General features: G+C 42.8%; 2 protein-coding genes across 2 annotated transcripts in view; both read left to right on the top strand.

Moving 5' to 3' along the window:
- The window catches only part of LOC142368056 (teashirt homolog 1-like), a 29,668-nt gene extending 4,620 nt beyond the window's left edge, over positions 1-25,048 (top strand). The window contains exon 3 of the mRNA XM_075450104.1: positions 20,753-25,048. Within this exon, the coding sequence (XP_075306219.1) occupies positions 20,753-24,090 (3,338 nt within the window). The 3' untranslated portion in view covers positions 24,091-25,048. The remainder of the gene's footprint in view (positions 1-20,752) is intronic.
- The window catches only part of LOC142367565 (putative 2-ketogluconate reductase), a 379,644-nt gene that overhangs the window by 34,340 nt on the left and 318,472 nt on the right, over positions 1-26,832 (top strand). The window lies entirely within an intron of this gene.

The raw sequence follows: 26,832 nt of genomic DNA, 5'->3' as shown, positions 1-26,832 counted from the left end.
AGAGATCAGTCAGCCACTGTGCTGTAGAATGTAAATGTAATGTAGGTCATGGTCATTCACTCTCAAACATGGCTACGAGGAGATGTGGACACAGATTACTTTTCATTTGTTTTCTGTTCTGATAGACATGTTTGATGGTTGTGCCGGTCTGGCTGAGTTTAGCTCTCTAAACAGATGCTGTTAACTTTTTTTTTTAAACTGCTATCCCTTGGCCTCTCCCATGATTCAGTACCAGAGTTTAATGATCTGTATGTATCGTAGTTCAACACGTGAAGTCAACCTCTGTCCATGTCGGAGCCACGATGAGCAGATTAAACAAGATGAACAGGCATTGCTTTACCTTATGAGCCTCTTCACAGTCATCATCGGGTGCCTTCTTCTCTCCTAAACATGGCACCTACTGTACCTCTGAAGGAGTCTCTTAATTACAATACGAGTGGGGGGGGGGGGTGCCTCCCTTTTTTTGTGACGGCATCGTTAGCCTGGGTCCCTAATTATCCAGGTAGCTGACAGATCAGTGACGGCTCCACAGATTACTGCTGACAAATTCAGCAAGGTGTCAAGCCTGCAAGCCGCAAGCTTGATGAAATCAGCTCAGCGTCACCCACTTCTGGTGCGGCCACCTCGCTCTCTTCCGGCGCAAGCTCAAAAACCGAGGCGCTGCTCCCAGTGTCACGTGGCATTTTCAGCTGTGCAGTTCGGCTTGAGTAGCCCCGCAGTTTGCAGTCTGGGCAGCTCCTAGTAGTTCGCTGTGGACGGGGCCTTTCCGGGGATGTGAACGACGGTCTCGATACTTTTCTCTCATCTTTCTGCTAACAGCCTCCTGGTCTGTTTGACAGAACAGGAACAAAGCTCTAAGCCGAGCAACATTAATGCGTTTTGTTGTTGTTTGACACTGTGTTCCTCTGCAGGAATTTAGCTCACGGCACACGTCAAGAGAGAAGCGAGCTCGAAGGATGACTATTAGAGGCCTGTGTTAGTTTTTATCAGGATGCTTCTGATAAAGAATTTAATGACATTTGTCAGGATGTGAAACAGTGCTGTGAGGGGAGAAAAAAAATGTATTTGAAGTGAAAAGTCTGTAGATGACAACAGAGCATGTTTGTGTGTTTAAGTGTGTGTGTGTCACCGAGCGAGACGAGGATTTTGTGCACGTGCGTGTGCAGGCATGTGAAACATTCAGATCCTGTGATAATTCAGTGTATGCAAAGTGTCATTAACAGGTGACATTGACTGAAGAAGTCAGTGGATATATTTGCTACACCTCACACTCTGCTACACCCGCAGTTTCATTTGCATGTGGTGTCGGAGCTAGAAGGCCTTCAGGAAATCAAAGACTCGCACTAATCTTCACACACACACACACACACACACACACACACACACAGGCGCGCGCGCACACAGCTCCACTTTCTGTCCTCATCGTCGTGGAGGTTAAGTGACAAATGAAGATCGATGACTGCTCTTATGGAAAGGAGAGGGTCGAATTGAAAATATGTGGGAATTAGACGCGCCAGCCGACTGAAGATGTAAAGGCATTCAGTGCTGCAGGCGCGAGGTAAAACTATCCCCGAGCTTAATGAGGTTCAGAGGAAGCCGGGAAACCTGGGTTTTCACTCAGGCACAAAACACGGAGCCTCCAGAAAGAAATCAAGGAAAACAAGGTCATTTTGACCGCAGTAAAACTCACCAGCTTGCCCTCGCTTAGATTCATCCTGTACTTACTTGTGTTTGATCGGCTCAGATATCTTGGCTCCCTCTAAAAACAGCTGCAGAGCCAAAGCCACAATGTACAAAGGGGATGTATGATAATGACAGAAATAATAATAAGAATGAAATCGCTAACGTAACCGTCGCAGAGGGAGTCGGGGCACCAGCTGCTGGTTACTCAGAGTCATACACACAGAGGGAACATTTCTTTGCTAATGGAGTAAAAAAAAAAAAGTCAGTGAGAAGAGTGAATAACAGTCAGGGATTCAGAATAAATCATTTTGATCGCTGTGCACGCGCTGGATGGGATGCACGCAAGCACACAGATTTCACAAAGCATATTGTGAACATTTATGCTTGATAATCACGATTTATGGTTATGAAAATGTCCATAAAAGCCAAGGTGACATCCTCTGATACCTTTGTTCAGCCAACACCAGAGAGCCTGAACATTTTCACATCACTGTGAAAATGTAACATAACAAAGAAAAGTGTCGAATCTTTGCACTCTGGAAGCTAAAAAGAGTAAAGGTTTTTACTGAGTCTAGTGAACATTGAAGTATTAGTGTTTCAGGCATTCAACGTGTCTTCAGAAAATCAAAACCTTTATGAAAAACTGTACATTTTGCAATGGTCTCACCATCTGCAACGACTATGAGCCTTGAGTTTTCAGACCTCCAAAGTGGGCCAGCTGCATTTGCTTTTTCGTCACAGACCTTATACTTAGTCAGTGTTTTTGTTAGTGTAAGATTGAGACAGTAGTGGTTGGCTTGAGTGTGGAGGAAGAAAAAGAATGCAGAAAAAGAGAGACACACGATCAGCCATGATTTAGGACCAGACGATGGGTGGTCCAGGGTTTGCTCAGAGACCAGTGTGGGCTCAGGGGAGCACCGTCACTCCTCCGTGGTACTGTATACACACTGTGTCGGTTTCATTGTTTACCCCCCTATTTATCTGTTTTTTCTTTGACATGCAGCAGTCTTGTGTGTCTGCATGGTCTTTGTATAAATGCGTGTTGTGTGTGTCCTTGAATGATTGACAGTGTGCACCGGGATGAAGCTGTCAGTATTGAGATGTTGCAGTCTGCTGGGATCGTGTTTGTCTAAAGGAGAGAGACCGCATTTTCCTCTCATGAGAAAGAATCACTTAACATTTCTTTTTTTTTTATTCCACTCTCCTTAATGAACTTAAAACTGCAGCACCTCATGTCTTCATACTTCAGACTTGAAATTCTTGACTAAATTTGAGGTTTTTCTCCATGCTCCGTCAGCCAGGCTGAAAAATGGCCTCGGCTCCACAAGCTAATCATTACAAACGCTGATGTTGTGACTGAGTTGCCACCGGATGCGCTGCCCCGTTTGGCCTCGAAGTTGTGCTGCTTCTGTTAACCAGTCTCGAACATCTGGTGTGCAGCAGGGTGGGTGCGAGCGGATGTGGCAGAGGTGGAGAATCCAACCGAGGGAGAGAAAGAGGGGCTATGAAGAAAAGGTATTAAAAGTGACAGACGAACAAGACTTGGGGAGACGTTCCCCTGCAGCAGCTGTGACTGCTGCCGTGGCTCTGACAGGTGTCAATTAAGAATTACTGCAGAGGCCCTGTAGTCATTTTTTTTTCCTGCCCAGCTGTCTATCTGTGCGCTTTTTTTTTTGAGAAATAGCACTTTAACCTTGTCAGTGCGTTAGCGCTTTGCTACAGTCTGCCCAGAAAATGAGTGCGTGGCGGGCACTCTAATCAATAAGCAGTGTATTAGCAATTATTTTGCCCATTGATTTATGCTGGGCCAGCGACTCCCAACTTGGCGTTATTAGCTGCTGATTATATGTGCCTGTGCTGCACTGCGAGACATCCAGCACGTATACTTTGCTGTTGCCAGGTAGACGTAGTGTAACTTTACAGGAAGAGCCAAGTACTCGTGTCGGGGCATACAATGTTAAGTCCTTGACATCGTCTCAGGCCACCTCTAGATCATGGAGTTTACGGTTTAGTTAAATCATTAATAGTTTTTTTTTTTTTTAAATAAATAGACATCATGGATATAAGATTGAAGCCAAGTTGTAAAAAAAAAAAAAAAATGAGCAAAAGAAAAATTTGGAGGCAGATCTGGATCCTTTTCATTGGCCTCGGTGGAGAATGCGCTCTTCAAGCGCTAACATGCTAACACTACCTAGGAAAGACAAATAAGACACATTTTAACTGAAGGTTATAAGCTTTTTAACTGGTGTGAAGCTGATTATTGATGCGTCAGCAGAAACATAAAAACTACCATCTGGGTTCAGATGGATAAAAAAGAGCAGCATAGTTTTATCAGAGTTTCACAACAAACTAGAAATTGTTGAAGGCAAACAAACCTTTCTATTTTTTTGTGATTGCTCGGTGAAAGGTTTGTTTGTGATTGGAGGACAGTTGCACACCAGGGATGCAACGATTGTGAAATCCCAGGCCGATACTGATTAATAAAAGATTGTTTTCTTTTTATTTCCGTTTAAAGCTTGGGGAAAAAATGGGATATGCATTATAAAAAAATAACCTAACAGTTGAAAGGATTCCAGCCCTTTATCACGCAATCTTTGAATGAACCCTTATTATAATCTCTCGCATAAAGACAGCTTTTGTGTAAAAAAAAATGTAAAAAAAGGCCTGTTGGAGATCACTTTAAGCCTGTTAAACCGTTGCTGACTCGGTGAGCTTTCCTTACTTACATGGCCCAAAAAACATTAAATGTAAATAAATCTGTTCAGTTTATGGGCAAAGTCACAACCAGGACACACCAGATGAATAGCAGCCACTGCCATTGGTTCATGTTATAATCAACATTGAACATGAACATTGGCCGATATAGATGTTAGGTCGATATGTGCATCCCTCCTACACACTGATGGTGTTTTGAATGTAACCCCCCCGCCCCCGAGAAGCTTCAGCACCATACAGACAAGCTTGTGATAAAGTTTTCTTTTCCTTTCATAGCTCTAAAGAGAGCTGTACGAAGAGCACGTTGTGCTAAAACTGGCAACAACTGGTACTGTTTATCGCAAGAGGACAGGTACTTGTTTTTATTACACGGTGATTGATAAAAGCCGGCCTTAGCATATCCAAACAGCAGTCACCGCAAGTCGGCAAAAGGTGGAAATTTCTGTCCCCCATGGGGTGTTTGTTCGATAACGCGGGTTGAGAAGCAATGAATATAATTTTTTTGGACACTAGTTTACTGCAGATAAGCCATCTGGGAATGGATACAGTTAACATGACACTATGTCCTTGAGAGCGGACACTGGGGAAGGTTACGCTGCAGCCCAGTGTAGCGCCACCTCTCCCTCTTTTTACATCTACAGCTCCCTCTTGTCTTTCTCACTGCTCATTGTTTAGGGGGATTACTGGCCTCCTCTCTCCTCCTTGTGAGCCTTTTCTCATCTTCCTATCTGTCATCAATCTCTATCTTACTGACTCAATTCTCCCCTACCCTGTTCATATTTTCTTTCATCTCCCTCCCTGTCTCTCACCCTCATCTATCGTTCTCTCACCGGATGCTCAAGAGGCAGTGAACTGGTTACAAGAACATGAACTCCACATCTGAAAAGGAGAGTGTGGTACTCTCCTCTTTCAGGCCCACTGGCCTTGTTCTCATATTTCAAGAATCTTTATCTCTTTTCTCAAAAAGACTGATGTCAGCAACCTCCTGCAGTCGTGAAAATCTAAAAGGTCACAGAGCAGTGAGGTCTTGTGTCGTGTTCTTTGAAGTTTAAACACATGACTGTCACATATTTTCCAAGAGCCATTGCAGACAGTTTATCCGTACAGCATGTTGCAAAGGAGTAGAATTCAAAGCTGTTAGCGTGGGGCTATTCAGCTTTGTCTGGTGCTTTAGTTTGAAAGACACCCATTGACCGCAGTTTGCTCGGGGTTACGCAAAGTAATCACTTAAACGTCATCAGCCTCAGTGCTCCACTTGATGGGCAGTTAAAAGGGGATATAATGTTTCGGGATCAGTTCAACAACACCACATGTTGCCCCAGAAAATTCCTCCCAAATCTCACCAGAGCCGCTGTGCCGTCTCAGACAGTGACAGTCGCAGGGGGGTATAAGCCCAGCTCCGTCCCTCTAAGTCGTCTGTCTCTGAAAGACCAGCGGGAGGCCTCTTGTTACACCCTCCTCTCTCAGCGTGTCTCTGTCATCACTCAGTCCTTCCCTTGTCAAGCCAACCGTCTGTCCAGCACACTGGCTGGATTTCCACCTGAGCATCTGTTTCTGATCACCTGTCCCTGTTTGTACGATGACCCGAGTGCTGGCCTGTTGTCTCTCGTTGTCCATCTGCCTCTCGCATGTCCCTCCACAAAGGTCCCCGATGATAGGGCTGCCACTACGTCAAACACTGAAAGATGTTTGTGTTTGCGTCCACACTGAAAGCTGCCAGAAGTGCAACCAAATGAACAATGTCATGTCTTCTGAGCCAGTTTAACAAAGACGATTTGCTGTATTTGTTCAGTATGCTGTTGCTTTGATACATTTTCGGGAAAGTTATCCTTCTATTCCATCTTTTTGGTTAGATTGTGGCTCATTGTTGATACTTGCTCACTTTCTGTGACGTATGGACCCGAAAGTGGTTAACATCCATTAAAAACAGTTAAAAGTTTGTTCTTGTTGTGTCATCCATGATTAACGGTCCATTTAATTTAGTAGCATTGGCTTTTATCTGAGCTTTTACCTTGAGTACCACTTGTTGATTTGGATTTGCAAAAGTCTGTGTAATATATCTGACATCATGCTGAATGATTACACTATATTTGGAATTCATCCAGGCTTAAATTCAGAGTCCACAAATGGCCACATTCCCACTTCCAATGGGTGTGTGTGTGTAGGTGAGTGTGGTTTGCTTTTTCTTACTGAACTACTCTGCACCCCCCTTCCCATATTCTAAATCTGCCAGTTCTTTTTCTTCCTGCCATGTCTCATAGTTTAAGCCTGCCTTGTTCTAAAAGTCATCTGATAAAACCGCTGTTAGGTTTTAGAAAAGAGAAAAAGCTCAAATAAAGCAATATCACCAAAGCTGGACTGGAGCACCCAAGTAATGACTCATAAACAGTTTTTGCACCTCGCCGCTTGCAGCTTATTGTCGAGCTGCAAGTGTTATTTTCCAAAATCTGATTTAGGTTTGAAAGATCTTTATCCAATATGTTACAGTTTGACTTGAGGCTGAATATTATTTCAATTACTAATCTGTTTGTAAATTATTTTCTGGATCATTCAGTTGGGTCTCTAAAATGCAAGCGTCCGGAGGGGAAAAAAGAAAAAAATCTAAATGAAATAATCAAAACTCAAAAAAGTGATACCATAAAATCCAGTATGTATGATCAGTCGTCCAAAATTCCCAAATGTAAACATTTTAAGAAAAGCAGAAAATGGTCAGAATTTAGCATTTTGTTCCTGAGAGTTTGACATTTATAGTTCATAAAGTGTGATTACATCACGCACTTAATTGTCCTTCATTTTTTTTGTGCACGGAAAGCATTAAGACAGCACAAACATCAGTATCAATCATGAAAATGTCATGATTTGAACCCCTGCTAAAATGGATACGCTTGGGTCGAATAGTAGAAATAAGACCTCCTGAACTCCAAAGCTCTTTTCCTTGACCTTAATGGAAAACATCATGGGGTGAAGGAGAAATAGTAGAAAATATTCTCAGTGACTAAGGAAAAGACAGCCATGAATTGTAATGACAATTCAACCACACTTACACTAAGCTGTGATGTGGTTCTGCAGCACTGAAACTACAAATATTCAATAAGTACGGTATGCTACAAAAAGTGTGGTTTCCTATAATATTATTACACAAAGATTATCTCATATATATACCATATTAGAGATGATATAGACTATTACTTTATTATCAAGGTTCGTCATTAAAACATTGAAGGAAATTCTTCTGTGTATCCTATGCTCGAGAGGATCTTAAGGGAATATTGGATCTCCTTTCCTTTGCATTTGGAGAATTCGAACAGCTCACATCATGGCTGCTGCTAAAGCTCCCTAAGCAAAATAGACTTTTCGAACCAAACCGATTGATACGGGAGCAAGACAACATGTTTCTGTTCAGAAAGAGAATGAGAATCCTGCAGTCGCTTGATGTTTTTGAAAGAAAAGAAAAAAACAACTGTTGGTTGTTTTTGTCAGATTGGTTCGTTCCCGGTTTAATTAAAAAATATGTCACCTTATCGGTTTGAGAAACAGGAGCTGTAGCATCATTTAGACGAGTTTGTCAAAATGTGCATTGACAAACTGCAAAGGTTTCTGTAACTGACTGCATTTACTGTAAAAATAATGTTAATTTAAGATAATATTTGACAAGGGAATAAAGACGTGTTTTCAGCAGAGCACTTTGGGCACGTCAGGAATGTTTAATTAAACTTTGTCAAACTAAACAAGATCAAGGAGCAGAATAGCTTGCACTGATTAACATCATGTTTATCACGTTCAGTCAATCACCCCGTCACCTTGTTAGATTCTTCTCCTTCTCTCTGTACGTAAAGTTAGCCAGACAGGCAGAAGTGAGCGGCACCCACAGAGTTGAAACAAATCATTCTTGTTTAAGTGATTAAAAAACTTTTTTTTTTCAAATGCAACCATGGAAGCAGCTTATTTCCACCTCTCTGTCTCAGCCATCTTACATTTGAAATGCAATATAGCTCATACAGAATTTAAACTTAAACCTCAGCCATTCACGCTTGCTTCACTCAGCTGAGAAGACACGGCATGCGGTGCGGCTGGGCAAGCTGGAGAGTGAATGAATCCTGTACACATGATAAATGTAGGACGATTTTTAGTAAACAGTGACACGCACTGAAGCCTCGACTCTCCAGCAAGGAGAGATATTCAACACTTTAGCGCACTTGATTTGCTAAATCTACCCTGTACCTTAGACCTCAGTGGAAAAGCAAAAGATTTCAGGGTGAAACTATTTATGTAGCTTCTTGAGAAAAGTTCCAGGTGCGTTGCCTGTTGATGGCTTGTTGGGTGGCTTCATTTTTCTGCTATAATAATCCAGGATTTTCCCCAATGTGTTTTAAAAGAATGACTCTGAAATGCATAATGTGCAGTTGAAAGCTTACTTTAGATTTTATGTTAGACACATGTGAACGTATCAAACATTGACACTTTGTTCTGTCGATAGATTCACTTCAGGAATGAGAGGCTAATGTTGGCATGTTTCCCATCCAGTTTAATGGAATATGCGCATGAAATCATCGTGAGAGAAGGGGGAAGAGGCGAGTTAGTACAGGCTTGTCTGCCTGGCTATAATTTTTGTGAAAGATTTTGTTGTTCTATGAACCGCTATTCATCCACTCTATGCGTTGTACAGCTGTTCATTATTCCAATACCAATGTTTGCTAAATACTATTAGGAATTTATTTTAAATTTTTTTTACTTGAATATGTTCATGACTTAGAGATCAGTCAGACTGACAAGCTAGCGGTTTGTTAGCCTGTTTTGCTACCTTGTTTATCCAGCTTCCTGGCGCACCGTGCAGTCTCTCAAAAGTCCATAGAAAAATTCAGTATGTTTCACTAGACGGAAGAAAGGAAAAAAAAAGGAAGAAGGAGTTTCACACTTCTGTTGGAGATTATGGGGGTTCCTATAAAAATGAACTGACTTCCCTTCAAGTTTAAACCCATATTGAACATCTAGACGCTTGTTAACTTGCTGCGAATGTATTTTATGATTTAAAAAAAACAGGAACATTTTAATGAATTTGAGTACTCATGAAGAGACTGAAAACTAAATGCTGTTGGACAATTTCTGACTGGCAGTGCCAGACAGTAGAATTACTGTTGGTGCGCTTCTGATTGCTTCTGGTTTTTTTGGGATCAATTATGTACGGAGGAGCTGAGTGTCTACAAGACTGGGGCCAGAGAGCCAGACAGGACCAAGCAAAGCACTATTGTGTGCTCAATAAAAGAAGGAATAGAAGGATGGGGCATAAGAGGGTGAAAAAAGAGGCGAAAGAGAGACTGACAGCAGACAAAAAAGAACCGGGGAACCAAGGAGGGGGGGGGGGTGCAAGGGAGGGAGGGATGAGGGTAGTGGAAAAAGAGGAGGCAAAGGAACAGAGGAGTGAAAGAGAAATGACTTGAGGGGTTGAGGGATGGAGAGAGAGGTGAATAAAGCGGGAGTGAAAAGTATCAAGGCAGGGAAGAAGAGAAAACAGAATGAAAGCAGTTGGAAAGCGAAGGAGAGAGAAAGAGGGGAGGATGTCACCCATGGCTGCCACTCATCACTCACTGCTTAATGACGCTGTTTTTTTTCCCCTTCCCTCGTTTTTTCTCTCCGTGGGAGAGGGGGAGGGAGTTCGGCCCGCACCCAATCAAACGGGGTCATACAGAGTTCACAACCTCCAGGTGGGACCGTCCTCCACCAGGGAAGAGTGTTTGTGTGTGCGTGCGGCTGCTTGGTGTGTGTAGTTATGAAAATCTTCTTTGGACCAGGAGATGAATTAGAAAAAGGATTTTGAGGGTTTGGATTAAAGCTCATCATAGTTGATAAAGGTTAGAAGAACAGAAACATGTCGGGGTGAAATGCTTCGTACCGATCTGAGTTCATGCAGATATTCATGCTTGATAGTTCTGTAAACATAGCTGAGGTTTTGTTTTGCTGTCCTGTCAGCCTGTCGGTTTGGTTAAGGTTAAAACGTCTTGCTGAAACTTTGTTTTCCTATGGTTACGTGTGTGTTTGCATGTATACATGGACATGTATGCCTGCAACAGAAACCTCTCTGACTGTCTTTTGCTTTCATCTGGGACTGGCTTGTTTTTTTTTTTGTTTTTTTTAAAGTTTATTCAACTGTGTGTGTGTGTGTGTGTGTGTGAGAGAGAGAGAGAGTGAGAGAGTGCGCGTTTGCACTTAGCTCCACTTGTCCTCTCACTCATTCCCGTTTCTGGGAAGCATCAGCCGTTTAAAACTCAAACGGCAAGATTTTTTCCCCTCACTCTCCTCCTCGCACCAAATTTGGGGAACAGCTGGGGCGGCCACGACGATGATTTGTCTCCCTCTACCCGTCTGCCTGACAGGTTGAGAGCACACACACATTGCACATGTACTCACAACTACTTGTGGAGACGCAGACACTCACATTTAGGTGCAACACACACAATTAAACATGCTTAGTATTGCAGACAGACAGGCACAAACACACATGCACACACAGGCACAAAAGTAGACACCAGAATAAGAGGCCGTGTTCTCAGGGTGCTGCCAAAACACTCCGATTTCCTTTAGCCTGGGCGGCCATACATCAGCTCGGGGCCTCCCAGCCCGGATGGCAGGGGCTGACAGAATGACATGTGTCATTTATCAAACGAGGGGCGCCAGGCCTCAGGAAAAGAACAGACCGCCGCGTGACAAAGCCCTCCAAGAGCTCTCCTCCACTCACAACAAGGCGAGTGTGTCATGGGAGAGACACTGACAAATCTGCAGAGATAGAACACACATGGTTACACGCTGACACCAACACGCAAGCAGAGGAAGCACACACTGAGAGGCACTTCCAGCTCAGATGCTAACCCAGTGATCACACTACACCCAAGCTGCTTCGTGCTCGTAAAAAAATGTTGTCTGCTTGTGTTTAAAAAAAGAAAGAAAGAAAATGGCTTAAAAAACGATTTAGGTTTTCTGCCTTTAAATGTCCTGGAAGGGGTTGTGCAAACACACATACACCCACATATATGTTTCCCCTTGCAGCCAGAGAAGCCAAACCTTCTCTTGCCAACAGCAGACTCGTCCCTCTTAATGATCAGTCATTGGCAGCCTAAAAGAACTCCATCTTCTTCCTTCTAGGTTCATGCTACTTCGCACACAAAGAATTGCTTTTTCTCCTTCATTTTGCCTTCCTCCTTCCTGAATCCCACTCACTCTTGATCCCCCTCCACCCTTTTTTACTCTTTCCATTGCCTGTTCATTTGTCTTCATAAGCTTAATTTATTTTCTCTGCCAGATGCAAGCTGACAGCCATCAGTCACTCTCCCACTCACGCACACACCTGACCTCCTGACACGCAGACAAATACGCTAACATGTACGCACAAATGCACATAGCTCCCTTCTCACTTTTTATTCATTTTACCCTGTCTCTATTAGACACACACACATATTACCTCACGTTGCTCTGAGGTAAGCTCTGCAGTCACATACCCTCTGTTTTACCCCTGTCCTCCACCCCCTCCCACACACAAAACCCTCCCATTAACATTACTGAAGATGGATGCGTCTTCATAGCGGAGATTGATTGCGGATATAGACTTATGGTGCCATTTATGTGTGTGCGTGTATGAATGTGTGTTAGCTTTAGATGGAGGGCACTTTGGGAGGCGGCGTTAGGAGCTGAAATGTGAGGGAGGCAGGCTTTTCTCTCGTTTCCAGAACCTTCCAGCCGTTCGTTGTCTGTCCGCAGTCTGATATTGTGCTCTGTTGAAGGATTGCTTCCTCTCTTCCTGCCTCTTTCTCTCTCACTGTGAAGTCGTTCATAACCATTGTACACACATTCTCTCACACACACAAAGACACGCACACACACACACATTTAGGGTGAGATGGCTACTGATGCTAGTCCACTTTAAGAGCCCACTTCATAATTTACTGACTTTCTCCAGGGATCCCTTTTTTTTTTTTTTTCCCATACCCTCCTCCCTCCCATCTTTTCTTCTTTTGTCACTTTACTGCATTGGTCATCGGGGAAGAGAGAAAAGTCCACACACACCAAGCTGCTGTCTGGTTCGGCTTATTCTTTACTTAAAATTTTTTTTTTGTTACCCCCCCCTTTTTCTGCTCATCATGTTTAAATCCTGAGCTAGTATTGAAATGAAACAGTGCAACTTTGTTTAATGGAGCGCCAAACTTCAGCACTAACTCTTCACTTGAGCAGGCAGAATAAAAAAGGAAATGTGGCGATGCATAAAGGATAATGGTTTTGATGGGACACAATTGCAGGAATTTCCCTGGTGACACATGCAGTTAAAAGCACTAAAATGTTTGGGGATGTTTGCTTGTCCCGAGCAGCCTCCTGCCTGAAGGGTTTGCAGTTCTAATTAATTTCCCTGAAGTGACTTTATGGTTTCTAAAGATGTTATTTCTTTGTGTGTCTTTGTGCATGTTGGGGGAGGGATGTAAGTCAGATCTCTGAGGTCTGGTTCTCACAAAGTTGCCTGCTGCATTATTGTGTGGTGTTTGGGTTGTTTCTGAATGCCACCCAGAAAAGATGAGGGTAGAGAGAAGTGATGAAATGCTTTGATGCAGCTAGACAAAATAATATATGTGTGGGTGGATGTGATTCAGGTATTACTCACGTTGTGGGGACCTAAATGAATTTAGACAGTCACGTGGTGGGGACATGTCTTCCTTATGGGGACAAGAAGCAAGTCCCTTTGGCTAAATCATTAAATTTTAAGGCAGAGACGTGTTTTAAGGAGATAAGAGTAAGTCCTCTGTAGTCACAACTGTGTGTGTATTCTATGTGCGCCTCTTGTTATCTTATTTTGAACAGTTTTAGACTGTAACACAGAAAACAGCCAAATCAGTTTTTTACAGTGGACTCTCTACATTTAGGGGATTTCCTTTCAGGGGCAGAGTAAGGACACGCTATTGTGTTAACTCGAGAGCCACATTAAACATCCACTTGACAAATTAGCGATATTCTTTTAGATGAGTGTGAGAGACGAGTCGATGTTGCAAATGTGTTTCAAATTGACTGTTTGGGCTAAATGTTCCCTTAGCAGGAAAAAAAAAAAAAAAAACTTGATGATTTTAATTTGTTCATTCAATCTTTATTAATTCTCAAGAGATTATTGATGGTACATCCATTTTTTCAGTCACCTCGGATCAGTTGCAGAAGAAGAAAAAGGAGAGAGAAAAACAACCAAAAACAGCCTACTGGTTTAAAGGCCGTATTACTGCTTCAATTAATAAACCTGCCTAATTATCTCAGAAAGTCGTGCTTATCAGAGACTGTGATCCACAACAGCCAGCAAGATAAAATGTGCCATGATTTCATGTTGTTGTAGCTTGCTTGTCCCCTGGGAGGTTGTGGTGTTAGGTGCACCTCCGGTTCTGTAGCCCTTAGAGCACTGAGGGTAAACAGGTTCCTATTGGGAATTGAAAAGGGGGGGGGTTTAAATCGGCTACTTTTGGTGTAAAAGACAAAGGTTTTATGATAACCAGGACGCTTTCTGTGTCCCAGTTTTTATAATTTACTAATCCATGAGTTCAAACACTCAAACATTCAATTCAAAGAGAAGCAGCGTATCAAGAGTCTTTGCCCAATTTGTTACCAATGATCCAGATATCTGCAAGCCACACAAGAAGCCCAAAATGTCATCATGACGTTTTGCCTTCCATCCTTTTCATGATTCAAATATTTTGTGACGAATTTTGTTGTTCCACAATTTTGTGTTGCCGTGCCGCTTCGCTTCAGAGAGTAAAGAGTCAAGTTCGTGTAAGTGTCTGTGCTTGCATGTGTACAGTAGTATTTTTTTTCCTTCCCCTCTGTGCCTTGGTTCCTTTTCAATGTTTTGTTTCTAAGCAATGTACAAACTGAATGGCCTCTAAATTGAGGGGAGGGCTGACAGTGCAGAGAAGGTTGATTGATGGCTTATTGTGCAACCAGACTCAGCTAGACCAAACTGGTTAGGTTGTGACCCTGTTTTGGCCCTTTGTCCTCCCAGATTCTTTTTTTTTTTTATTTAAGTCATTGCTTTATTTTTCTCTTCATTTCCTTCTAACATACTGTCTACCTCTGTCACTCACACACACTCACTCACGCAACACTTAAATGTACATGTTCACGAAGGCTGTAGACACACTTCCTCTTTTTGCCTCATCTTCTTTGTTGCACTGAGCTCATCTGTGCTGTCATCATTCTTCGTCTGCTGTTTCCTTTCTTCCTTCCTCGGTCCATTTTGTTTGTCAGTGCTCCTTCGGGACACATTTTATCCCATGAGTCATTTCACCAGGGTTCATTTCACAGCCCTTATTCATACATTCTCTGTCCTAAACACTGGCCACGTTCAAAACATGCACCGAAACCTAAAGTTAAACTTTCCAGTCACCAGATAACTTTTTACCTGTAGAGGAACCCATCAAAAGCCAAATTTGGTCATTTTAAGAGGGATGAAGTTAACCCAAACATTGTGCACACCAGCTCAAACTGTGTTTCGTCCTGTTCCTTTTTTTCTTCGCAATGATTTTCTGGCTCTGTTCTCCACACAACCATAGTGATTTATGGTAATTATCCATCTTTGGGGTCATCCATCAAGTGGTTGTTGCTAGGCAATGGGAGCAGCTGTTGTTTAGTTGGGGGAAGCTCCACTGTCAGGGGTAATGCAGGTGAATTCAAAAGATGGCATCTATGCAGAACGCATGAAACCATATAATTTTGTTTGCATGTCGGGTTTGTGAATCATTCCTTTTAGATTTCAACAGAACACCTTTCCTTCTAAAAAGCCGCTCTTTTAAGACAAAAATAGACTTGTGTGGAATAGAGGATTGAGACTACATAGGTGTATAAATTTGAACTTCAGGTAGTCTGTACTCACTGCCGCTTGTTTATAACACAACATAAGATACGTTAAATGAATTACATCTGTCTGATACAGCCTTGACTGACTCAGTTCTTGGCGTAGTTTGACTAAATCTCACTCACATCATTGTTAATTAGCAGCAGTAATGCTTTATCCATACTTTGTCCGAAAGCAAACCAGATGGTTTGAAATGTCTGTGCAGCACCAGAGCAATGTTCGATGGTTGGGTGTGGAGGGTTTGGCAGGAGAGTTGAGCAGACAGGGCTGGAATCTGTTGCACCAGTGATCTAACGGCTGTTGTTTCATCTCAGAACAAGTGGGCACTGACAGTTCAGGGAGAAGGTGATTTATAGACCACAGTCACTGTCATGGGGTGTCAGAACTGGTTGGCATTTCAAGAAGGAAATTGGAATGCAGTTTCTTTTATCGCTGATCTTTTCCGTCTCATGGTTTCTCTGTTTTTCTAATTTACAAATGAAAGTTAGCCAGATGTAAGATGCTTTTTTTTTTTTTAGATGACCCATTCAGAAACGCTTTTAGCACATGATTAGTTACCATGATTGCAAATTACTTGAAATATATATATCATTAAGCAAAGACTTTTGGTGTCGTATTTTTAGGAAGGTGTTAATTGCCAGAGTCGTTTTGCAGCATTGATAAATAAAGTAAAGTCAAGCCAGTCAGACTCATTCAGAATCATTTTTAGCTGCAAGAAGAACAAATAGTCCTGCCACAGATATTAAAGCACCCACAAAGCCCTGATTAAAGAGACTGATGACACCGAGACTGTATAAATGCACACATGAATGATGGAAAGTTTGCACTCCTTTTACTGTCATTTTTCAACATCCTGGGTCGCAAAGGACATGGCCCTTTTTATTAACAAGGGATTTAAAAAGAAGGACAAAGTTTGCAAATGGATATTTATTTTTTCATTTGTAATCATTTCCCCGTTAACCCTCAAAGTTCACATCCCATCTGGGGGCATGATGAGTAAACTTTACATATTTTTGAAGTCACTGGCCGGTTATGTTTAGGTACAAAATATGCTTGATTTGGTTTAGAAAAACATTGGGGTTTGAAATAGCCAAATTTTAAAAGACACACTTGTCCCTTTAGCGACCATCTTCTCATCTACTTTTTGGGCTTACCATGGTGCAGAGTCAGCGATGTCCACAAGAGAGAACATTAAACAAGTCGTCATGTGTAATTCAGACCATGAATGCAAATTTTGTCTCACAAAATGCTGATTTTTTTTTTTTTGGCACTCTGTACTGAGATGCTTAGTACGAATTCTTCACAACATTATTTTTGAAAGCGTACTTTAAAACTTAAAGAATTCCCCCGGTCCTGTATGTAAAGGCCAAAGAAGGACAGTGAAACACATTGTATCTGGTGACACAATGAGGTGGTAGACTTCTGTGTTTAGTCAAAGTAAGGAACAACTGTCTCTCCATGTAGTTAGCAGAATGAAGAGCAGACTGCAGTGGCCCTTTTGTTTTTCCCAAATGTTAAAGCTGTGGAAGCTGAGGAGGTGGATTTGTACAACATACTGTATGAGCCAGTAGAAGCCCCAGAGCTATTGTGCCATATGGCAGGATATTCTATGTGGGTTAGGGGAGGAGGCAACTAAGGAGGTGCTGTTAGGTAAGCTTTTACTTGTCTGGTCAAGGAAGCTGTAGATTAAATTATGACTAATACAGTGTATCTGCAGCAACACTCTGTAATGGAGCTTTGGAATGTGTTGCAAGCCGGCTGCAATGCAAAATGTCCCCTCGATTTGAACCATGTGGAAAAGCTCTCATCACATCAGACAAGAAATATTCTCTTTAAATTTGGGATTGATTTGAAGATTTATCCTAACTATTATTTGGATTGCAATGCAGGTCTCAAATTATTTTTACAGTGTCACATATGCGTGCACACAGCTATCAAGTGAGTCGACAGCTGCTAACTGTAGCTGAGGCGAGGCTGCTGGCCTGTGTGCCAACAGTGTGCGCCATCGTCAGAGTAGTCCAAAGAGAGTGTCAGGTCCTATGAAACCAAAGCCGCGACTCCTGTATTGAAAAAAAGGGGAGCAGGAAAGAACAGGATGGGGGAGAGAGGAGAGAGACAGAGATTGCCTGACATACTAAGCATTACCATAATTGGCTTTTCTACATGATAGGACAGAGGAAATAATAATGTCATTTTATTTACAGCCTTCTCTCTGCTGAAACGCACACACACTCATGCACACCGTACAGGTCAATGACACACACTGATCAGGCCTGTCCAAAGCTATCAGAGGTGAGTGGCAGGGAATGGAGGGGCCGGTGACAAAGCGAAACGGGAGAGAGAAATAAGACTGCCACGCCGGAGCTCCCACTTTGAAGGGCCGCTAAACGTTGTGAGGGAACCTCGCCGGCCGCCCTGCTGCAGATGCGGCGCTCGGCACGCAGGGTAAATCAGCAGGGTGAAAGCTGGCGGAATTGGACATTAGCACTGCAAATGAGAGCCGGTATTGCCCTCTTCACTGAGACAACGTGAATAAATGAAGAAAGTTTAAAGGGAAAATGTTGTGCGCTGAGTGTTCACATGAAAGGGAAAAGAAGGGGAAAAAGCTGGGTTGAATGTGCCAGCACCGTGTCATACTCGAGTTATCACTGCTTGTCTTGTGTTCCCTTGAAGAAGACAGTTTGGCAGTTCAAGTCCTGCTTAATATACCTCTTACTTGATTCTTTATTATCATTATTACAGTTGTTATTATTATTGAGAAATGACTAATAAAATCCATCATTTTTCTCACTGTTTGCACTCTCAGGCACAGCTGTAATTCTTATCATAACTGGAGTAGATTTGGGTGGTTGCATTACAAATACAATTATCTTGGTAAAAACTGCATTTATTTATTGGTGCAGTCTAATTTTTAATTAGTTGTTGTCAAATATATGTAAAAACAAATGTTCTGCATGAGTGGACCTCACACAGCTTTCTTCCTTTGGGGGAGAATGTAGTTTGAGGGAAGGAGTGTGTGTGTGTGCGTGTGTGTGTGTGCGTTAGACTGGGGGATGTCCTACTGTGGTGTCACCTGTCTGCAGCAGGAAATCCTGGACTTTGGGCACAACAATAGTGACAGGCTACTCTCCAGACACAGATGGCTTCGCTTTCCCCCCACCAGCCACATTGCATCTCTGCTTGCACCTGATACACTGTGACACTTTAGACGCACACACACACAACTCATCAGCCACACCTAGCTTAAACACTTAGAAACTTTACACACGCATGGTGGAAGCATTTCATGTCAGCAGTTCAACTCTTTTCCATGTATTTTTTTCTTTCAGACACACACACACACACGCGCGCACACACACACAGACTTCTTGTTCTTAGGCCTAAACGCATCTTTTTTCCACTCTTTTCAGAACTTCTTCTCTTTTGCCTCTCCTCCCTGACAGCACAAAGTGGGCTTACATTTTTGACTGACAACCACAACAGACACTTTCTCCCCTCTCCTCCCCTCCAGCCTCCTGTGTTAATCCCCTCCCTAACCCTGTCTCCCTCCCTCTCCTCTTCCTCTTTTGTTCTGAGTGACGCTCGAAAGCCGCCGTGTCAGCATCTTTTCCATCTCTGATTGCCTTATTAGCCGGCGGTGGCACCCGCAGCTTTTCTTACACAGATGGTGAAGGAGGAGACTCGAAAAGGAGCGGGGGGGTTGTGGCTGACTTGTGTTTGTTGTTGTTACTTTTCCCCCTCCCACTACTTCTCAGGCTTGTTTGTGTGGACACTGACACCTCCGGCTGACACTGACACACTCCTGACACTGACGCCTGTCAAGGCAACATACGGAGGATGGCAGAGACAGAGTGGAATTTAGTGTCGATGTGCTCTCCGTGTGTGAGTGTATGTTTGTAATGCTGTCAGGTTTGTCTCACTTTGCCAGTGAAGATGTTTTGTCTTTACTCTCCCCACTTTGCCTTTGAATTGGCTCAGTTTTGCATTCCTTTTAATGCAGTGGGCTGCAACTTGATGGGGAGGATGAGACAGGTTGATAGAAAGTGCTACAGCTGCTTTGGCAAAAGGTTAAAACATTCATAATTAGCATCTGAATCTCTAAATTATTTCAGTGGAGACTGTAGAAGCATACAGTTAATAGCAAAGCCAGCACAGGGTAAAGTGGAAGTAACAAGAAGTGAGGATGCATGAATGCTTTCTCCGACACACTTTTGCACAGGCACGCAGCCAGGTGTAGGACCTCGAGCCTTTCCCAGCAGTTACTGGCACCTCACAAACATCAGGTATTATGTCCATTCCGATTATGGGATAGAGAGCTGCATGCTGTTTGAAGCTGACAGCACATCTGCCTCCTCACTGGAGACTGATTCTGGCACATCAGACAAGCATCTTATGAGGGATGGATTGGGGAGGCTGCCTTAGCATTTTTAACCCTGTATCCTCCCTCTCCCTGCTTCTGTGTGATGTTTCCCTCTTGATCAGCCTTCAATATCATATAAGCTTTTTCTTTTTTTTATTTAAATTTTTTAATAACTGACTAATCGAAGTGAATTGTAATACCAGTTTCTTTTTTTTTGTTTGTGAAATTTACGGGCAATTGCATAGAGAGAGAAGACCAGCCATCCTCCGTCAATAGGACAAATTATCCCTTCTCTTTTGAAATGGCACACTTGACGCTGGGAGTACTCGAGGAGCACAGGCAGTAACAACACGGCTTGTCATGTCCGCTGGCCGTTTCCTAACATCACGCTGTGAGGACTTCCACAGCCGATGCCAAGTCAGCTCAAGCCAACCGTGGCTTGGCAAGGCTGATGACGCTGGCATTTGCCTCCACTATCTTTCACTTGTTAATCGACAGTATGTAAGACACATTGGAGGAATTGGGCAAATCACAGACAGGAACAGATAAGCGGTTACGATACAACTGAAAAATAAACTGTATGACTGCAGGCTGTTCTGGCATATAAATGTCTTCAGAAAAAGTATAGTTTTCTTTTTTGAGAAATATTCTTTTCTGCAGTCGATACGATTTATTTATTCACTGAGTCTTAAGTAAATAAATCATATTTACTGTGTTATATAAAGAGAAAACCATCTTAGTTTCTGTCGGAAAGTAACAGATGAAGCATCTTTTGTGTACATCATCTACATGGAAGATTTGTTTCTTGCATTTTTTAAAAATGTGCTTGTTTTTAAACTAAGTGGAAACATTTCTCCACTCATCTCTGCTCTTTACCCTTGCTGACTTGTAGTGTTCAATGGCTCTATAAGGCAGTACAGAGAAGAGGACTCTCATTGTGCTGCTTTGCTGCTTTATTATGGCAAACCTGTATCCTCGGCTGGGACTATTGACAAAAATCACTCAAGGATTATTGCATCCACGACCCACATTCAGTGAGGCAATGCTTACATTCTGGTGTGTCATATGTGTTACAGCACTAAAAGATAAGCATCTAATATTACTCTTCTTTTTATCTTGTTTTCCAGCATACGGACCTGACGATGAATTTAAAGTGGACAAGACTGACGATGAGGAACATCTGCAGGATGATGGCCTTTCCCTCGATGGTCAAGATGCAGACTATCTTTTCAATGATGAAGATGACGCACGGGATCATTATAGCTGCCAAAACTCTCCAATTAGCAATGGCACTAACCCAGACGCTGGGTATGCTTCTCCCCTCAGCACCACTAGTGATCAACTGGTGGATCTTAAGACCACACCTCCCTCCTTCAGTGATCAAGACAGGGTAGAGGAGAAGCTTGGAGAAAGCACTGAGACCATCAATGGTCTCTCACTACAGGACAGTCTGGCAAAAATGAAAGCTGTCTATGCAAACCTGATCTCAGATGCCTCCTGGTCCAGCATCGCTCTGGACATGCTTAAAAGTAAACAAGGGAACAATATCAAGGCTAGCAATGGCAGTGGTAGCGATCATAAAGGGAGCAATGGGTTTCTGAACAGTCACAGTTCAGGCAACATCCATTTGAAGAGCAGATGTAACAGCAACAACGCTCCAGCCACCACCAATGTAACCACCAGCAGCACCACTGCTAGACTGGTGTCAAGTCACAGCACCAGTGGCATCAGCGTAAGCTCCGGCAGCACAGGAGCATTAGGCTACGACTGGCATCAGGCAGCTTTGGCCAAAACTCTGCAGCATACTCCATACCAGCTCCTTCCTGAGCCCAGTCTTTTCAGCACCGTGCAGCTTTACAGACAAAACAATAAACTTTATGGCCCGGTATTTACTGGAGCCAGCAAGTTTCGGTGTAAGGACTGCAGTGCAGCCTATGACACTTTGGTCGGTCTAACTGTGCATATGAACGAGACGGGCCACTACCGCGATGACAACAAGGATTCCGAAGATGATCGAAGCAAGAAGTGGTCCAAACCACGCAAGCGTTCTTTGCTCGAGATGGAAGGCAAAGAAGATGCCCAGAAAGTTCTCAAATGCATGTACTGCGGCCACTCGTTTGAATCCTTGCAAGATCTTAGCGTTCACATGATTAAAACAAAACACTATCAGAAAGTGCCTCTAAAAGAACCAATGCCAGCCCTCACCTCTAAGCTGGTCCACCCTACCAAAAAAAGAGCATTTCAGGAGTTGATGTCTCCAAGCTCACCAGAGTCTGTCTCATCTGGCATACTCCTGGGAGAGTCTCCCAAAGACCAAAAAGTTGCTAATCCTTACGTCACTCCTAACAATCGATACGGTTACCAAAATGGTGCCAGTTACACTTGGCAGTTTGAGGCACGAAAGGCACAAATTCTCAAATGCATGGAATGTGGCAGTTCACATGACACCTTGCAACAACTGACAGCCCACATGATGGTCACAGGACACTTTCTTAAAGTTACAAATTCAGCCTCTAAAAAGGGTAAGCAGTTAGTTTTTGATCCTGTAATTGAGGACAAAATTCAGTCGATTCCTTTGCCCCCCAGTACGACACGACTCCCTCCACCCAATGGTAAATCCCAGCTTGACTCCCCATTGCAGCCCTCCAGCCCTGACGAGAGACATGAGGACAAGAAAGATGAGGACACAGTGGAGGAGAGAATAGATGTAAGTGAACCAGAGAAAAAAATTAAAGAGGAGAATGAAGACTCCCCAGAAAAACCTGATAAACCTGCTAAGGCCAGATCTTACCAGTATCTTACAGAGGAAGACTTAGAGGAGACACCTAAAGGGGGCCTAGACATCTTAAAGTCTTTGGAGAACACAGTTTCAAGTGCAATTAGCAAGGCACAAACAGGAACGCCAACCTGGGGTGGATACCCCAGCATTCATGCTGCCTATCAGCTCCATGGATCTTTTAAGTCTGCCTTGCCTTTGTGTGCACAGGTTCAGCCTTTGTTCAGCAGCAAAAGTTTGAAGGCAGTGTCCTCTGATATGGGCTCTCTGATCCATTCCCCTAATAGCCCCTCTTCACCTCCAAATCACAAGAGCAATATGCTGGCCATGGAGGAGCTGGTGGAAAAGGTAATGGGAAGAAATTCCATAAAGAATGAAATGGAGGAAAAACCTGCAGAAACTAAGTGCAGATCTGCGAAGTCTCCGTTGCCAAATCCTAAGGACAAACGGGCTTCACCCAACCCAGAAAACCTCTCAAATGCAGTGAAAATCACTCCAGTAGAGGATCAAACTGAGCCAAGAGGTAAAGAACGAGAGCAGACAGAGACTAAAATAGAAATCAAGATTAAAACTGAGGGTGAGTCACCAAACAAACCTGTAAGCAATGGCTGCAATAATCTGAACATCATCACTGATCACTCGCCTGAACAACCGCTTGTCAGTCCTCTCAGTGCTTTGCAGTCTGTCATGAACAACCACTTGGGGAAAGCTTCAAAAGTGGCCACCCCCTTCATGGACCCATTTACAATGCTTTATAAGATGGGCAACTCTGCTCAGCCTAAACAAGCAGAGCCTGTGAGTCAGTACCACGATGACGGCAATGACCAGCCTATGGACTTAACAAAATCCAAAAACAACAGTGACGGTACAGCTGCCCCTACAACCCCAAACAGCATCAACAACGGAAAACCAACTTTCAAACATTTCTCTCAGTCATCATCCCCGCCTCTTCGAGAGAACGCTTTGATGGATATTTCAGACATGGTGAAGAATCTGACCGGCCGGTTGACACCAAAGTCGACAACCCCGTCCTCTGTCTCCGAGAAATCGGATATGGATGGCTGTACTTTTGATGACGGCATAGAGGAGCTGTCTCCCATCCAGAGAAGGAAAGGCCGACAGTCAAACTGGAATCCCCAGCACCTCCTGATTCTCCAGGCCCAGTTTGTCTCCAGTCTCCGAGAGACCCCTGAGGGGAAGTTTGTAATAAGTGACTTGGGAGCCCAAGAACGAGTTCACATCTGTAAATTCACTGGTCTCTCCATGACCACTATCTCACATTGGCTGGCCAATGTAAAGTACCAGTTAAAGCGGACAGGGGGCACAAAGTTCCTCAAAAATATTGACTCTGGCCAGGCTTTGTTTTTGTGCAGTGACTGTTCTTCTCAGTTCAGGACTCCATCGTCCTACATTCACCATTTGGAGTCCCACCTTGGGTTCACCCTAAAGGACCTCTCAAAGCTTTCCATAGACCTACTCGAGCAGCAGGCGGTCGGCAGAACAGAGGACAAGCCTTTCAGTTCTGGACTTACAGAGGAAGACACCGGCTCAGTGCATCAGTGCAAATTGTGCAATCGGACATTCGTGAGCAAGCATGCGATCAAGTTGCACCTTTGTAAAACACATGGAAAGTCGCCAGAGGACCATCTGATTTTTGTGAAAGAGCTGGAAAAGTTTGATAAACAGTGAAGTCAGACGAAGCTGAAAGCATGACAGATTACTGTTGCACTAAAACTCCCAAGCTACAATCTGTCATCTCAGATAGTGCCACAGCTGTATTTACAACACACGAAAACACGAGCTTTAACACTACTTATACTATAAGTATCCAGTTTATGGATGGCAGGAACTTACACTGCAGAGGCTCTGAACCACAATGTAAAAGTTGAACTTTTGGTGAGAGTTTCACAGATTGGTGCAACAGACATGGCACTATATAGTCATCGACTGATTGTTGCTTCTCCAATGCATTGCATTTTATCTGAGCCCCGAGCGACAGTCCATCTGTTTCCAAACTGGTCCATGCTCTTACTTTGATCACTGGTTTTTGAATGATTCTTTTTGGATAAGTATATTCCAACACAACTCGCATATTATTTATGAAGCAGTTTGTGCATGTTCTCACGGAAAGCAAGTTAGTATGTGTAACGTCTAATTAAGCTTCAGCCACGATGTCAAAGCTGATGTCCCTGCTCAACAGCCGTTTCTGTGGAGTTGATGGGGAATGATTGCCTCCAGAATGTTGAGGTGATTTCAGCACTTTCACTGAGCGTGAACAGATGAAGAAATGTCCGAGGAAGGAAGAAAAAAAGGCCCTTTTTACATTTACCTTCATTTAACTAAAGTTTGGGAACTACGGTTAACATTTTCTATTTGCCAGTAAATCACAAAAGTAAAAAAAACAAAAAAAAGTTTCAAGTCTGTTTTTCTCTTGTAAAACATAATTTCCTGGTTGTTTCAACCTGTACAGTATTTGCGTTAGTAGGCCACCAATCTTATTATTGTGAACCTACAGTTGTAAAGTTTAAAACCTATTGTATGAATAATCAACAAGTACATGTATGTCAGCATATCTTGCTCTTTACAGTTCAATATTATTTGTACTGTGTGTATTTTTACAATGTTATTTTCTAGACCAATATGGGAAGGAGGGGGGAGGCGGGGGGCGGGGGGTGTACAAAGCTACAAAATATTGTTGGACCAAAAATGTCCTTTTTTTCAGTGAAAAGTAGGTCCCTCAATGTGGTTTACATAAAAACAAACTTACTGGCATCTTGGTGTGATGCTTATGACTGTACATAAGATTGAAAACATTTTGCGCTCCCATGACAGATTTCCAGGTTTTGTCATCGACCCAGTTATTCTGAATGGCATTCTTTTATCCTCAGTTGTTAAATAAACTTCATGTCCTGGAATAAACCATAGTGTTTGTGTGATTTTTAGAACAATGCGACTGTCAGACGAATGTATTTAACCTTTTGTTTTTTCTTTTTTTTCCCCCGCTATTTTCAACTCCAAAGAATTATCTCTGTAATTTGAACACAACTTCTGTGACTTGTTGTTACTTTATTCTAACAGAAAAAACACTGATGAGCTTGTGTTTTGCGTATGAACTAGTATTGAGCATTCTTAGCAGCTGGGTCAATGTGATAGTTTGCATATATTAACATCCCGTTAACATCTGGGTCACTCCTACTTTTTCTTGAATTATTTTTTTCACCTGTCAGAATTTTGAAATTCGAGTCCCGGTGTTTTTATTGAATGCATCGTAGGTAACGCCACAGCAGAACCGCAAAAAGCAAACGTTAGTGAATATTTGCCACGTAAGGAACGGTTCTTAAAAACTTAATAGACACTGGAATGGACTGAGAGTCCACTCGTCCACCTGGTGGAACATTTTAGTGTTTTTCAGAGCTTCAAGTTTCCACTATTGGAGTCCAACTCACAGGACTCTGTAACCACGGAAACCAGGGTGCCGCTTAAGCTTTTACATTTGTCACCAAAATGCTCAACTTTGACATTATTATCAAAACCTCTGGTCGTAAGAGTCTGTTTTTGTGTTGATTCTGTCCAGTTACAGTAAGTTACAGTAAGCAGCTGGGAGACAAAAGCCCCCAGCAGAGTTTTCATTTTTACAATCTGCATGAGCAAAATATCCTTTTCGGTTCTTTGTCTGTGCAGTCAGAGCAACAGCTACAGCAATAATTATCGTACTTACTTATCACTCTACAGTTCAGTTTGTCAGGGAAAAAAAAACTTATGTCGCGCAGGTAGCTGCAGACAAGACAGCTGAGCAGCTTTTTCACATTTCCTTTGCTGCTTGACAGGTATTGCACACCGTTTTAAAAGTATGAAATGAACTTGAGGTTTTCGATTCAAGCTGGGGTGTGTGAGCAATTTTAAACAGACACGTAATCCCCTTCAGAGAAAAAGAGAATACAGCGCTACAAAAATACAGTTTTTTGACTTAATAGTTTAACATAGAGCTGAGCTTTATAGTTCAGCAAGTGAGACACTTGATAAAAGAGCCCATGACATGTCTCCACTGAAGGTATTTAAGTCGACGTGCTCCCACCCCACGCAGCTCTTAAATACTAGCCTGAGGCATTTCTCCCAAGAAACAAAAGATTTCAAGTGCCTTGCAGGCAGCATACTTTATGTGCGGGGAGCATCGAGAAATACAGAAAAGAGTTCATATGTGCTGAAGTTTAATGCACAGAAAGGTAACCAATGTGTAAAAACCATGATGACTTATTCAACGGACACACAGAAAACACAGGTTTCTCTACAGCAAAAACAAATCTTTCACCTTTGAAATGTCAGAAATATGTTCAGCTTTCTTTATTTCAAGCCTTGAGTTTATTTTCGCAAATCAAATATTTATTTGAACAGCCGCAAACAACAGCCTACTGGGCTGAAAAATTAAGCCAA

This window comes from Odontesthes bonariensis, chromosome 18 (genome assembly GCF_027942865.1).
Source record: "Odontesthes bonariensis isolate fOdoBon6 chromosome 18, fOdoBon6.hap1, whole genome shotgun sequence".
NCBI lineage: Eukaryota > Metazoa > Chordata > Actinopteri > Atheriniformes > Atherinopsidae > Odontesthes > Odontesthes bonariensis.
Note: the sequence above shows the minus strand (reverse complement) of the source record. Positions and strands in the feature narration are given on the sequence as shown.